The 15,382-nt window shown below is 38.0% G+C and overlaps 1 protein-coding gene across 13 annotated transcripts in view; it reads right to left on the bottom strand.

The window, feature by feature from the left end:
* The window catches only part of LOC124133076 (membrane-associated guanylate kinase, WW and PDZ domain-containing protein 1-like), a 159,740-nt gene that overhangs the window by 92,038 nt on the left and 52,320 nt on the right, over window positions 1-15,382 (bottom strand). For 10 of the 13 annotated variants that reach the window (XM_046497313.2, XM_046497312.2, XM_048401788.1 and 7 more), the window contains one exon: window positions 5,988-6,008. The exons of the other annotated variants lie outside the window; for them this stretch is intronic. In XM_046497313.2, the coding sequence (XP_046353269.1) occupies window positions 5,988-6,008 (21 nt within the window). The remainder of the gene's footprint in view (window positions 1-5,987; window positions 6,009-15,382) is intronic. 13 annotated transcript variants of the gene reach the window in all.

The raw sequence follows: 15,382 nt of genomic DNA, 5'->3' as shown, positions 1-15,382 counted from the left end.
GCGACCTTCACCATCCATAAATTATCTTCAACCACGATACCACTGTCTTCCTGTCAACACTCTTTCCAGCCTCCCTGACCGAAGATTTCCTCTGTCATCACCTTGTATTCCTGTGGTAAAAAGCTCACTCGCTTCTTTCAAACATCTTCATCTTGATTAACTGCTTACCACTACTTCGAGGTGAGCTATTTTTGAGAATACACATTCTCTACCAATGATCAAGAAACTTGCCAATTTCTCCAATTAGAGGCGTGTTGGTTCTTCCACCAGTGAAACAGTTGACGACAAGTTCCAGTGTTATTTGTTTCACACCTGGAACACTATGTTATCCCGAGATCTGAGCGATATGTTGGTGATACTCGGTTAATTAGTTCTCAAGAGAACATTCCAGGATCCACAATACAGACATACATTCAAGCTTTACAGACAGATAAATGTAATGAGGCTATCGCTTCCCTCACCATCAAAAGTCTATACAGAGATAAGCCTCCCAATAACCCTGGCTTAGTCCAGGTATGGCTATGCACACCTGTGGAATACCCGTCAGTACATACACACGTGTCCTCCACAAAGAAAAATAACTTCAATTTGGCCAGGTTTGCGTACAATACCATCTGTTGTTGTCCATCGAGCCAAACACCACGTCCAAACAGATATCAACATCAAAACAAAATTACAAACCAAACATGGAGACCCATGGTTATGCCTGGCCTTCCTATCAAATTCGTGTCCGCTTCATTCAAGATGCTTTGAAGTTTTACCATTTAAATGACGCATTGCAATAAAAGCATCAAGGTATCATTCCTGATGAAACTTAATCCCCCTCATCTCGTTATTTCTTTCATACAATCCTTAAGAAGATTAACCATGGAATTTTGTTTTGTCAGGAAACGCTCGTGAATATCCGCTCAGTTAATCCTTGGTCCTTGATCAACGAGGATGCCAATCATCAACCGAACTTGATAATCCTTGTCCAATCTGGAGGGTTCATCTCTCAAAGGAATAAAGAGTCTGTATCCATCTACCACAGCAGCCTCCGTGACCAAGTCTCCTGATTAACCAAATATCATTTTCTTTCCAATATATGACAAAAGAACTGACAAGTCTTTCAGAGCATAAATGAGTTCACATTTTCCCCATAGCCAATACAATGGTCATAGAGAACGAAGCGTGGCTGTTGATTAACCCGAGTGCCCTCAGACCAACTGCTCATCCGAGCGGCCATGCATTAAAAGACTACACAGTGCTGATTACTGCTCGGGAAACACGCTACACGAACAATACGGGACAATAACTACCCAGCAGGGCAGATGGTCAGACCAGACACCTTTCATCCACTAAATGGACTCTACTAAGGTCATGCACATACCACAGCTTTATGTTATTAACCAGAATGCATGTTGGTCTGTATCAGCGCCATGTGATATACAGGGTTATCACATGATGGATGGGCACTCTAGCCTGGCTGATTTCTAACACACTGCCAGTTGAGTGGGGTCCCGTCAGAGATGCTGATACTAGGTAAATATACACAGATATACACTTCTTGACCACAGGGAATTGGTCATTCATCATTAGTGTCACTACTTATTAGCAGTATTTATTTACTGATTATATCGCCTCCTTCTCTGTAATCACCAGGATTTCATACTCAATCACAGTATCATTGCTGAACAACATGTTTATGTTTAGTTTTGCAAGTCATTAACAAGCATTATCTAAGTATCAGAATTTGATAATTAAGAATTGACTTCAATTTTAGTTGCATTTATGGAAATTTTAACCTAAAATTCAGTGTGCATACTGTGTAAATCTGCATGTGCGCACATTGTTTCTTACGTATATAACTCCATAAGAGCAAAAACAAACAGAAGAAAGAAAAAAAAGTCACTCCTTATAACTAAATATGCCAACAATTATAACTTCACAGACTGCTTATTAAATCACTAACACACAAAAACTGAAGACAACAGTACGAAATCGGTGACAATTATCGGCAATTATGCACCACAAGCCCCGAGTATTCTATTTTCAGCCAATCAAAAGCAGTTATCCATTGGTGGGTGTGGCCTAATTTGTTTTCAGTTAATGGTGACAAACACAAAAGTAATTTCTTGGTTAGCTCATCAACTGCCACAGAATCACTGGCTATTTATTTATTCAGAATTGGACACTGCTTTATCATTCAACTAAATTAGTGTATCAATCTAATAGTTTCTGATTTTACCTTATTGAAAAAAATATATATCAATAACATAAAATCAATGTTGCTTTGTCACCTTTTAACACACATATGATAACCCAACAAACACAAATAAAGAATAAAAGCCACAAAAATAATATAACAAGAACTGTGGTTCAAAAACTGAGTGAATGTCCTTCTGGTTCACATTATTTCAACAGAATGCAACAAATCCTGGCCATGTCCCTATCTTCCTCTTAATCCAAGAGAAAATAAGCATTTACAGAGAGCAGATTTCTGGTCTTAATTAGTCCCAGGGGAACACCACTAATCTCTGTTTTGACAGGGGACCCTCCTCTGCAGCATCCCACATCTGCCCACAATACAACAGGTTGCACCAGGGACCCTCCCTCTAATCCCTACCAGTCCCCTGGGTGGGGCAATCTGTTGTACTACCCACAGGCATGTGGGCATTGCGTGCAGTTCTACCCTCACTTGAAATAGAAACAGAGATTATACTGTTTACCTAACTACTATGTAATGCTTCCCGGCTGGTATTAAGCAAGAGAATGGCGTGGTGAATTCTGTTACAACTTTCCTGGGTCCTATTGATTGAGTGGATGTGCCTATTGTCCTGTGATGAAAAGAAGGTCCTTCTTTGCAGTATGTCCAAATCAAGCATATAGTCTTAATTGCAACTATCAATCATGTTCAGGAGGTTTAATCCAATGCATTCATATCTCCACACACACATTAAGATAAATATGTCACTGGCAGATCCAGAGGGGGGTGCAGGGGGTGTGTAGACGCCTCATTTCTCAGATACTGACATGTTAACTGGGCCCTTTGGCCAAGTCACTCATGACTTTAATATTACGTGTACCCCCCTTTATTTTTTAAATCATGGATTCACCTCTTTCAGCCATGTAGTCCAATACAAACAAAAAACAAAAACCATATGTCATCAACTCAAATTTTGTATTATTTAAATACTTTTTTAAATAATCATTCCACAATATTAAACATACAACTGACCACAACAAGTCAACCTTTTTCAAACAGTCCTCAAGACTATCAATCCAAAGCAATATTCCGCAGAAGATCTCAGCGCTAACTATATATTAGCATATTCTTACAACAGTGCTAAGATCTCTTCATCAAACCGGTGCAAGGATTGACTCAATCCAGGGCCGTGTTCTACGAATCAATCTTTGAATTCAGACAATCATAACTCCTATACTTAACATACGACAATCATAACTCCTATACTTAACATACGACAATCATAACTCCTATACTCCTATACTTAACATACGACAATCGTAACTCCTATACTTAACATACGACAATCATAACTCCTATACTTAACATACGACAAACATAACTCCTATACTTAACATTCGACAATCGCAACTCCTATACTTAACATACGACAATCATAACTCCTATACTTAACATACAACAATCATAACTGGTATACTTAACATACAACAATCATAACTGCTATACTTAACATACGACAATCATAACTCCTATACTTAACATACGACAATCATAACTCCTATACTTAACATACGACAATCATAACTCTTATACTCCTATACTTAACATACGACAATCATAACTCCTATACTCCTATACTTAACATATGACAATCATAACTCCTATACTCCTATACTTAACATACGACAATCGTAACTCCTATACTCCTATACTTAACATACAACAATCATAACTCCTATACTTAACATACGACAATCTTAAATTCCCTGGGTAGAAGCAGCGGCAATTAGTGCACTCATTATAAGAGAGTCTGTGAGGCCAGGTAACAGTACCGCTGCACTGTTTGTCGCAGGGGGGTGAGTACCTCCGACACCTGACATGTTGCACTCTGGTGTCGCAGCGCAGGCAGCATCCCACTAAATCATCACACACAAGCCCACACTCAAACTCACAAACCCACACCAGGATCATGTCTCATCAATGGTAACACTGCACTTAAACCTAGACTCACAAGAACAAATCGACACTGGATGTTTATACCCTCAATGAAAAATATCTTCACCCAAAAACAATACTCAACTTAAGAAAAATCAAATTCTAACATTTGGAATAGTTTCGCAAGCAATTTGTATGAAAGAAGAAAAAAATCATTATTTTCATTTTCAAAGGCCTTGATTCAGTGGGAATTACCAGTAGTCAGTAATTCAAATTACAAAAAAACTATTATCATGTTATCATCATACAATCTGTGTCCTTATTATCAAAGTTTTCAACCAAATGAATAAATGTTCCGTCTCATTCTGCAAGATGAACATGAAATGCCCCACTCTTGAAGTATGGTATGTCCTACAGGGTGGAACTATTTCATTCTTCTGCAGATTAGCCATTTAATCAATATATTAATGACTTTGAAAGATTACAAAATATTTTCCCATCATTGTATTCATTATTATGAATATTTGATAAAACATATGTTAACAATTCATTGAACACACTGGCATAAATCATGAAACACATTCAGTCATCCATATAAGGCTTTGTTTCAGCTTTCATCCATCCCATCCCTTGGTGTAGGATAACCTGGTTTATTCATGACCTGCGGCTGTGGTATAACTGATTAATTCCTCCACCGCATGCACATATCACAGCTCTTGACACTCTGCCTCTCAAGTGTTACATTTATCCAGTGAAAAATTTAACAGCGTGATTCCGTGCGAGTAAAGAGCAAAGGGTTCACATAGGAGTCAGCGATGATATGGTTTCACAAAGCAGCCTGGAAGATATCAAGACAAACCAGTGGCCGATAGAATGAGCATCAAGCCATGCTGTCAAGATAAAGCTACTCCAATCCAAGTAATAATTGAGGGGTTTTTTGTTCCCATTTATGCAAGATACCTTCTCTTACTGATGTTGGGATTGAACTCTGATCTCTAATATTCAAGCAAAAGCTTAAATCACAAGGTCATAGCTGAGAGTCATTTTGGTGCTTGTCATTCTTTTAAGAACCATGTGGGGTATTGAACCTAGAACAATTGAGTGATAATAGGGATTTATCTAGGCCTCTTGAGAGACCGATATTTGGCCCCAAGTCTGCACCAAATGGCAGTAAATATTCCCAAATTGGAATTACAAATTTGCCAACGCAGGTTATATGGTAATAATTACTGTTATGACTTTGTACTGAAATATTAGATTATCACTTTTCCCCAAATTTTCTGCCAAGGGGATCTTATTTGGTATCCTGGATAAATGCTTGTACTAGCAAAAGAATAAACCACTAGACTACCCTACTCAAAGTCACAGCTGAGAGGGTTGACTTGGATGCAGGAACTGTTCATACTCAGCATCCATCAAATCCCCATCCCAGTCAGTCCCATGGTGCTGCAGTCCCATTCTGCTCACAAACCTCCACTTGAGGTGTCACCCATGAAGATCCAAGTAAAACTTGGTCTTCTGCAGCATATGCTTGTCGAAAGAAGCAACTAACGGCATGGGTTGTGCCCCAGGCTCGTTGACTTGATTGATGCATGTCATCATAACTCTTTTGCGTTGACCAATAATCATGATGTCAATCACTGTATTGTCTGGTCCAGACTTGATTATTTACAGACCGTTGTCATATAGCTGGAATATTGCTGAGTGCGGCGTTACACAACAAACAAACACGAGGTGTAAAGCAGGAAAGGTCAGGTGTATGTTTTATTTTCGGAACAGGCTCAAATTAATTTTGTGACATTTAGCCTTGCAAACAGAACAGGTGCACACACACCCAGGGTTAGACCACACAGAGACACAAACTGACCTGTTCCACACTCTGGCTGATCTGAAGAAACAAATGTAAGTCCTAATCAAATGTACAAAGGCAAACAGGTGTTCAGATGATACTTTTACTTCACTACACACAAAGACTTAACAATTCAATTTGTCAAATAAAGTCAACTCCACTGGACTGCATAGCGTGTTTGCAGTTAACAGGAATTGACCGTAATTACACAGAAAAGCCTCATGAAACCTGATTCAAAGAAATTAATTATTGAAAGTGTGGCCAATCCGTTGTTAGATAATTAAACCCTTAGCCAATCAAACTGCAAGCCTTTGGCCAAACGGAACAAAGACAGAAACTAATAGAGGTCAATGTTTGAGTAGAACAGACGACCTCCTCAAGCATCTGGTCATCTGAGTAGCAGACGTCAGTTTGCACTGGTCAGGAATGTTGAATTAATCAAACATCTACATTGGCCCCGGACTTTAATCAGACAGAAAATTGTCCGTAACTTTTGGAATGTGAATTAGATTGTCTATCGGAGAAGAAACACTACAAGGTCTTCGTGTAATAAGTTCAGATTAATTTTCCAAGATGTTTAGGAATTTACGACCAGTTATAATTAGTTCTAAATGCAGACTTATACATTATGAAGTCAGAGTTCAGAAATACTCCTCATAGCGGAAGGGCATTTACTTTCATCAATTATTCCAGGGTAACACTTACTCCAATCTTTAGTATCCCTTACACTTTGCAACTTCAGACATTTACGCTTTGAGCCAATAAAATAGTACACAAAAATGTGGACATAGTTCAGACAGTCATATCAAGTTTCTATCACTATATCAGTACATTAAAGGTGCAAGATGTAATATTTATTTTTAAGGTCAATGTGTACTTTGCATATACTGAAAATGTAAACATAAATAGTTCATCTAGTCAATTTTTAAACACTCATTGCCCCAACAAAGTAGGTTCTCAAATGCCAAACACATATCGTATACACTTGCATATGCCTCCATTTTTGGAACACAGAGATTCACTAAACGGATGTCTTGTTCCCAACAATCAACATAATGAGTTAGGTTTGTTTGTTTGTTGTTTAATGCCACAGTCAGCAATAGTCCACCCATATCACCGTGGTCTGGACCAAACAAACCAGTGATTGACCCCTAGAAACAACCAGTGTTTGAAATAATTTTAAAACCCAACAAGAGAGTAAGGCAAGTGTCCCATAAGTGTTGCCTGCCCATCTTCAAAGTTACTGCCCTCATTCAGACATAATAAATATTGAAAAAAAATCGCAAAAACTAGAAACAACCAGTGTTTGAAATAATTTTAAAACCCAACAAGAGAGTAAGGCAAGTGTCCCATAAGTGTTGCCTGCCCATCTTCAAAGTTACTGCCCTCATTCAGACATCATAAATATTGAAAAAAAATCGCAAAAACTAAGACAAATCACCTCTTGGTTCATTTGAAATAATAAAAACTTGAGAATCTACAGGGAGTTATGACAAAACTGAATACATAAGTAGTCTTAAAATTATCTGCCAGGTAGTCTGGCAGGTGAACATTTCATGCAGCCCAACACAAAAGTTACCAGCCACGGGCAGGTGGGCAGACAGTTATTTCGGACACTGGGTGTAACGTCCTTTGCAACCAAAATATGATGACAAGTCACCAAGTCACCAAGTCACCAAGACTGACCATCCTATCCATGTAGTTACCTCTCTGGATACACATAGGCTGCTCCAGGGGACTGTTGAAACCCAGGAACCTGAAATCTTTTGGCCAAAGATCTTTAGCTATGGAGCTGGAGTTCTTTAACTATTTGCCACTCAACCTGACACTCTCAACTTTCGTGGATTATTTCAAGAGCCAGTTAAAGAGCTTTCTGTTCAGAAATACTGCCTTTAATCTAATTGCAATAGCTTTATTTGTATATTTGTATACATCCTTATACTTATTATTTTTAGTCCCTCCAGGGCCTCAACACTGTCTCAAATGTCACTATAATGATGTGTGTATCTGTTTGATCTCTTCAATCTTTTTATTTGAAGTTGACAATTACGTCGAGATTTCCAACTTTTTAAATGCCAGGTATCTTTGCAGTGAGATATTTAATTCATATGTCAAATAGAAATCTATTGGTATCTTTTTTAAAACTGGAAATACAACTCCAACTTTTTGTAATATTTCTTTTTCATCATTTTAATATCAAATTAATTTCAAACAGTAGGGCTAAAAAAATCCACCCGGCTGTTCGTATTGATGAATGGCAGGATGTACAGGGATTTTGGTTGATTGGTTTGTTGTTTAACACCGCACTCAGCAATATTCCAGCTATATGACGGCGGTCTGTAAATAATCGAGTCTGGACCAGACAATCCAGTGATTAATATCATGAGCATCGATCCACTCAATTGGGATCGATGACATGTATCAACCAAGCCAGCGAGCCTGACCACCCAATCCCGTTAGTCGCCTTTTACGACAAGCATAGTCGCCTTTTATGGCAAGTATGGGTTCCTGAAGACCTATTCTACCCCGGAATCTTCACGGGTCGGATGTACAGGGAGAAAGAACTGAAGAAATGTCCGTCCTACCAGGTGAGTACAGATACTTCTTTGTATCAGTTCATATCTAACCATTTTCCATAAAATATGCAAGATAATTATGAACTTAAAATACGTTTTCATGTCTCACGTGTTCTAAGTAACGAAATGCATGTTGCACATATAAATAGGAGACATACTTGGCAACTGTCTGTTACATAAATAAACAGGAAGTGCGTTTGTGCAGCAGGTATCGAAACTAGTTTTAAAAGGGAGAAAATTATATTTATAATTTTTGTTGTAAGCGACTTGTTACTGACGCCTTAACATCAAAGCAAGAGTGAACAGCTGATTGATTTTGTGAGGTAAATGGCTAACATATAGAGGTTTTTGATCAGGAATTGTGGTGTTAACAACAAAAAATATGATTTAATTAACAAACACGCTGAAAAAAAGAGGAACATTTCTCAAAATCAGTGACTGTAAAAAATGAAACAAACTGTGCAAAACGTATGGTTGAGCGAGTTTGAATGAGCGAAGATGAACATAGATGGTGGGGACTCTGAACTATTTGGTACTGTCTGCCGTAAATAATAACTGAGAACATAAAACTTTAGGAAATTTAACAGGGCAAGTGAAAATATTGCAAGATGAGTACAAAATATTATCTACTTGCCCTGCAGGACAAGTTGGGTTGAAGAAATTTAGAAATTACAGGCTTGTTTGACTGCATATCATACAAATTTATGTCTTGTCTAAATGACCACATAAACTACAAAAACAAAATGGCGATAAGTCAAAGAAATCTGCATTTCTGGCAGAGAAATAAAACTTTCACATCATTTTCATACACCTAATTTTTCTTTAGAATTACTACAAAGCTTTCTGATTGCGATTTTCTTTTTTAAAATAGTTCAATTTTAGCAAACATGGCAAATCCTTATTCCATCTTTCAAACATCATAAATACATACGTTGTACATACACCTGGGAAAGTCCTTGTTAATTCAATGACATCTATCAATTCTCACCTCCATATCATATTTATTTGGAGATGTCAATAGTTCACCGCATATACACAGCCACCACATATCATAGTGAAAGCGAACACTTCGGTAAAACTTTTGAGAATGTTTTGAGAGTAGCCACACGGACAGGCATCTCTCATAACATATATAGGTAGCACCAGTCAAACAAAGATGGCTGTCTGTGAAAGTAGTCTGGATATGGGGATATTTTCCAGACCACACATTGTGTATAGAAGATGATCTGTATGGAGCGTTTGCTGAAGTGTTTACATCAAAGTCATGCCTCTGTCCAATAAAAACATCACAAAGGACATTTTCTCACACTGGCCAAAAAGTCAGATGATATGCCACGAATATGCGTCCAATGGGAGCTGCAAGGCATATCCATTTCTACACTCATTAGCAAATTCTATGCCTTTAAGACAGACATGATCAGGAAAACAGTATCATCTGACATTCCTGCACAGACTGTCGGGCCTCTTTCTAAATTGACAAACACTCCTGAATAATTTGATTTCAGATTTGTGAGTTTCCAAAAATGTCTTATCTTTATTTGAAACCTATCCAATTACAATTTCTTCAGGCCACAAAAACATGGGAGTTTAAAAATTCACATTTTTCTCTACTCATGTAACGGAAAATGTTGAAACAATTTTATTGATCTTGACCTAAACAAGAATGAATGTTGGTCAATAAGATGTCACATATGGCCAACTTGAACTTCAAGTAACACAGCAAACAGAAAGTAATATAGATTTATACACTATACAATTCCACATAAGGCACACACCTAATGCTATTAAAGATTCATCAAAGCCTTGAAATACATTGCTACAAGCCCTGATCACTAAATCTCAATGGAAGGAATAGTTTATAGAATGTTAATTCAATACTTATGACCCTTCAACCAATGAGAACTATAACAGGATTTTTTGTTTCTGTGCCCTGCCCCTAGTGGCTTCACATGTACAATAAAATACATCTATCATATCTCAGCCACAAAACATTAAGAGGTAAACATCTAACATCCACTGGGATCCACATTTCTTTCTCTGGAAATTTTATGAAAAAAATGTTCCTCTAAAAAGAAAGCATGTGTACTTTTTGCACCGTACTCATCTGTGGATTTAAACTTAGATAGCTTTTTCCGAAGCAATTTACATTATACTGATTTTTCATCTGAGCAGCCAATCCCCAAAAGAGTGTCAACGACGTAAACAGAAACCAAGGCAGTCTCAATGAAGTTCCACAAAGAAACAAGAGACCCAAGGACCAGAGGAACCCCTCTGCCATCGGTCTCAGCACAATTCGTGTTCAGGGTTCACTACGGATCATTCTTTGTTATCCTAATCAAGGCGGACTGAAAGGATTTGCCGTTACATGAGATGTTTGCTGGGGAGTAATCCAGCCAAACATCACTGCTTTACACAGCCATTAAAATGCGTTTCATCTTTCGGAACATGTTTGAATACATTTGGAATTGAAATCTGACAGATGGACAATATCTTTAAAATGATGTCCCAATTTTTTCACTGTTAGTCGAGTAGATTAACAAGGTAAACTTGGTAAACGTAAACCTCCACGAGACACCAGTCACGGAAACATGTCCCTATTTATTTTATACTTATCTGTATATTGCATTTCCAAACTGTTTAAAACATGCTTCATTATATAATTTCCAGACGTGACAACCCTGCTGTCCTACACGCGTAACACATCAGCCATCTTGAAGATCAGCACTATGGTATCAGGTCTGTAAGGAAGAGGACATCAAAGTGGTTCGGGATAATTTGATAGTTTCTTCCATTTACCTGTATCATCACACGACAGCATCACATGACAGCATCACTACAGTGACACAATCACTGATACACTTGAAAAACAGAAAAGTATGTTTCGGGGAATGCTAATGGAAAGTCTATCGATGACATGTATCAACTCAAAGTCATTTTTGCAGTGATATTGCTCAGGACACTGCAATTAACTTACGATAATTACAATTTCTTTTTCAGCTCTGATTTCATGTAAATACGAAACCGTCAACAGAAATTATTATTACATATCCAAATCTGTGTTCGCAATTAAATCAAGCCTGTAATTTCAACTAACTATTTTAACACAAAATAAAGAAATCTTGACATAGAGATCGAGTTCCCATCCCAGCAGGACATTGAGCATTAAGTATTTCTTTTTCTTTTAACATGTTTTCCTCCTTAAAAAGGAAAATAAATACAATAAATAAAATTCTAATTGAATATTAATTGAAAAAAAAGGAAATAAATCTAGGCGTCACACTCCACGAAACACTGACCAGACATACAAAAAATATTTGAATGAGAAGTCCACTGTACATAATGAAGGTAGTCGTCTATCCCCACTACTGTTACATTGTATCGAAGACACGATATACTGTGGTGTTATTACCCGTATTCACACAAGACCTAGACCATTGTGTGGTAATCCTCACACAGTATCAAGTATAACACACTCTGTGTGAACAAGGCACCATGTGACGACATGTCATGACATGTTATATCCTCAGAAACACCTATAACATAAACCTTTTCATAACACAGATCAACACGATGACACTCCACTTCACTGACTGTAAGGAAAACTGTAGTCTTTGTCGTACACTTAGGTTCTTTCTTCAAAAGGAGGAGAAAAAATTGGAATTCATTCAAGACTATATTCGGGGGATCAATTACACAAACGTCTTTGTTTGCCTTCAGGGGGTGAGGGAATGAGTGGGAATCTTAATTCATTCACAACAAATTCTTAAACTGGTTTGAAAAAATCAGATATTTAAATTACTTAATCAGAATAAGTCCTCATTATTAACTGGAAGTGAGATGGTGTAATGGTGATCTGAACAGCCAAATGTTTGATTGCCATTCTAGAAGTTGCCATATAATTAAGAAAAACGTACAACTTTACAGATAACAACTTCTGGTTTATTGCATATAGCGATGTTTCGATGAAGGTTCTTACGCCGTTATCAAGCTGGAGTGACAACAACCAAGTGATGAGAGGTATATATGCATGACATGTGATAAGAAGAGATTACGCTGACAACAACGGTAATAGAGATAACAAGGAGATAATTGGGTGAAGCCAGATGTACAGTAAGAATAACAAATAGCACACAGCTAATGAAACACATGGGTAGTGAAGCCAGATATACAGTAAGGATAAGGATTAAAGGAATTATACAGTTGAAATTCATAAAGTTGTACATTTTTCCTGAGTATTTCAGCCCATCTACACAGGCAACCTGCCTCCAGGGTCTAGTGGATAGAGCAGAAGGTGGGTGGTGGTTCCATCCCCGGCCCCATCATACCAAAAGATAATAATATTTGTTACCCTGCCCTGGCACTCGGAAAAAAACAAGCACTGGACAGTTCAGCATCAGTATAATGTGGGTGAGTGGTGTATCCAACTTAAACTGCAGCATGGTATCTCAGTTGGCTTGCTCTTTTAAACTGGCAAAAAGCTATACTAGCACACGCACGCACGCACATACACAGTCACACACGCACGCTAATTGATTCTGGAATTAAACCCTTGATAAGGAGTCCCTTCAAATAATGAATAGCCTGCACTTTGTTAACCAACTCCTTGTGTTTTGAAATAGGTAAACGTGTAAACTTTTTTACATTAAACTTATGAGCATCATATGCAATCTGTTTTTGATAATTTTGGCTGTACAGAAAGAGAACGAAAAGGAAAATATAAGAAATTCAATCCATCTCTGTTCCACCATCTGGCATACATCAAATCCAACTTTATGTCACGAGACAGCAAATATCAGCTAAAGTTCAGGTTGGAAATGTAATCCTTCATTCAAGCAGCAAGCAAAATAACGTAATACCTAACTCTCATTAATAAAATCATTTCCTTAGGTCACAATGAATCAATTATTAAATTTTCCTGTGAAATGAGTTGCATTCATTTTTTTATGATCTGTTTTTTAGACAACTGTTCGAGGCATGTGTGTACATGTCTTTTTGATGGATGGGATTCACATGCAGCAGGAACGTTAAAAATCACTGCATATATGGTGTATTTCATCATACAAAGAAAGAATGGAACCCACGCAGGGATTTTCGTGGTTCTTAGGAACAAGTGAGTATGGTTTTACGCCGCTTTTAGCAATATTCCAGCAATATCGCAGCGGGACACCAGAAATGGGCTTCACACATTGTACCCATGCGGGGAATCGAACCCTGGTCTTTAGCATGATGAGCGAACACTATAACCACAAGGCTACCCCACCGCCACTCTCTTTGGAACAATAAAAGCATGTTTGGCGGGATCGATGATAGTGATTTTGTTTGTTGCTTAAGATCTCACTCCTCAATATTCCAGCAACATGACGGCAGTTTTTAAAAAAAAGTCTGAACCAGACAATCCAGTGAATGATATTGTGAGCAACGATCCAGGGTGTCGGGGGATGATGACACACAATCAACAAAGTCGCAGAGCCAGGTAAGCCCATCCATTCGGTTCCCTCCTATTAGTAGCAAGGTTTCTAACCCGAAATCCCCATAGGTTTGTCGGCTAGTGAGGCCAGCTTGGATGAATATCTCACAAATGATTATGGAATCGAGGAGATCCGGGTTAGAATAGGTCTTCAGCAACCCATGCTTGTCCTCAGCGCTGTCTATGCTTGTCGTAAGAGGCGACTAACGGGATCGGGTGGTCAGGCTCGCTGACTTGTTTGATGCATGTCATCGTATCCCAATTGCATGGATCGATGTTCATGATGTCAATCACTGGCTTGTCTGGTCCTGTCTTGATTATTTACAGACCGCCATCACATAGCTGGAATATTGCTGAGTGCGGTGTTAAACAACAAACAAACATAATCAATTATGGCCTTATCATTAAAGTAACCATGACAGCACAGGGAAGACTATGGATCACAATAAAACAGAATGTGACAGCACTCTACAATTCATACAACATCCAGTCCATCGTTCAGGCAGTTTGACCCAGAAGCAGAAGTAGACATGTGAAGTAGTTTCAGAAATAATCTAACTAAACCCAGTAAAACCAGTTGACATTTTGAATTGTTCACGAGTGTTCACATCACCAACAAAGAGACTTCACATAGCCCCCCATATGTGCCATGACCTAACTGATAAAATAAACACAGACAGCTCCAATGTACCCAATTCGGCCATGTGGAATGGTATGACTCTCAGTAGAGTTTTCAAATTCCAAAAAAGTCAGTTATTCCAAACAGCTGTTTTGAATCAACTTCGGATTGCGCTTCCTCTTCCTGGTTGTTAATTGCAAACATCTGGCCGACTTTGTATTAAACCTGATAGACAATGACATTCTGGATGATGATGCCAGCTAGCTCATTTTGATGTCTTAATTATACATTCATTAGAGACTTATTCCAACATGTTCCAAATATGTTCCTCATTTACATTAAATTGAAAAATAATTATCACACTTTTCAGCATATTTTTTTTATATCATCCTCTAAATTGACAAAAGAAGTGAAGTTTTAATTCTAAACTCAATTTGTGAATACTCATTAACACTGAAACATTTAACAAGACCTAATCAATTGTGCGTTAGCCCTAAACAATGAAGCAGACATTACCAGCTCCGAAACCCTTGTCCCTGGATCTGTAATGGTCACATTTAACCAGGGGGCACCTGCAGTTAACGTGCAGTGCAACAATAGTGCACTGGTCCATTGGCTGCACACTACACTGATTGCAACAGTAAGCTCCCCATAAAATAACATAGCCAACATTTCTATGTGAACACAAGATGATTAGGTACTGATGTGTCAGCTCTTAATATTAGCATAATCACTGCTAGCTTAACAAGTA

Source organism: Haliotis rufescens, unplaced genomic scaffold (genome assembly GCF_023055435.1).
Source record: "Haliotis rufescens isolate VD_foot unplaced genomic scaffold, xgHalRufe1.0.p SCAF_23, whole genome shotgun sequence".
NCBI classification, from domain to species: domain Eukaryota; kingdom Metazoa; phylum Mollusca; class Gastropoda; order Lepetellida; family Haliotidae; genus Haliotis; species Haliotis rufescens.
The sequence above is the reverse complement of the archived record's forward strand: the minus strand, read 5'-3'. Positions and strand labels throughout refer to the sequence as shown.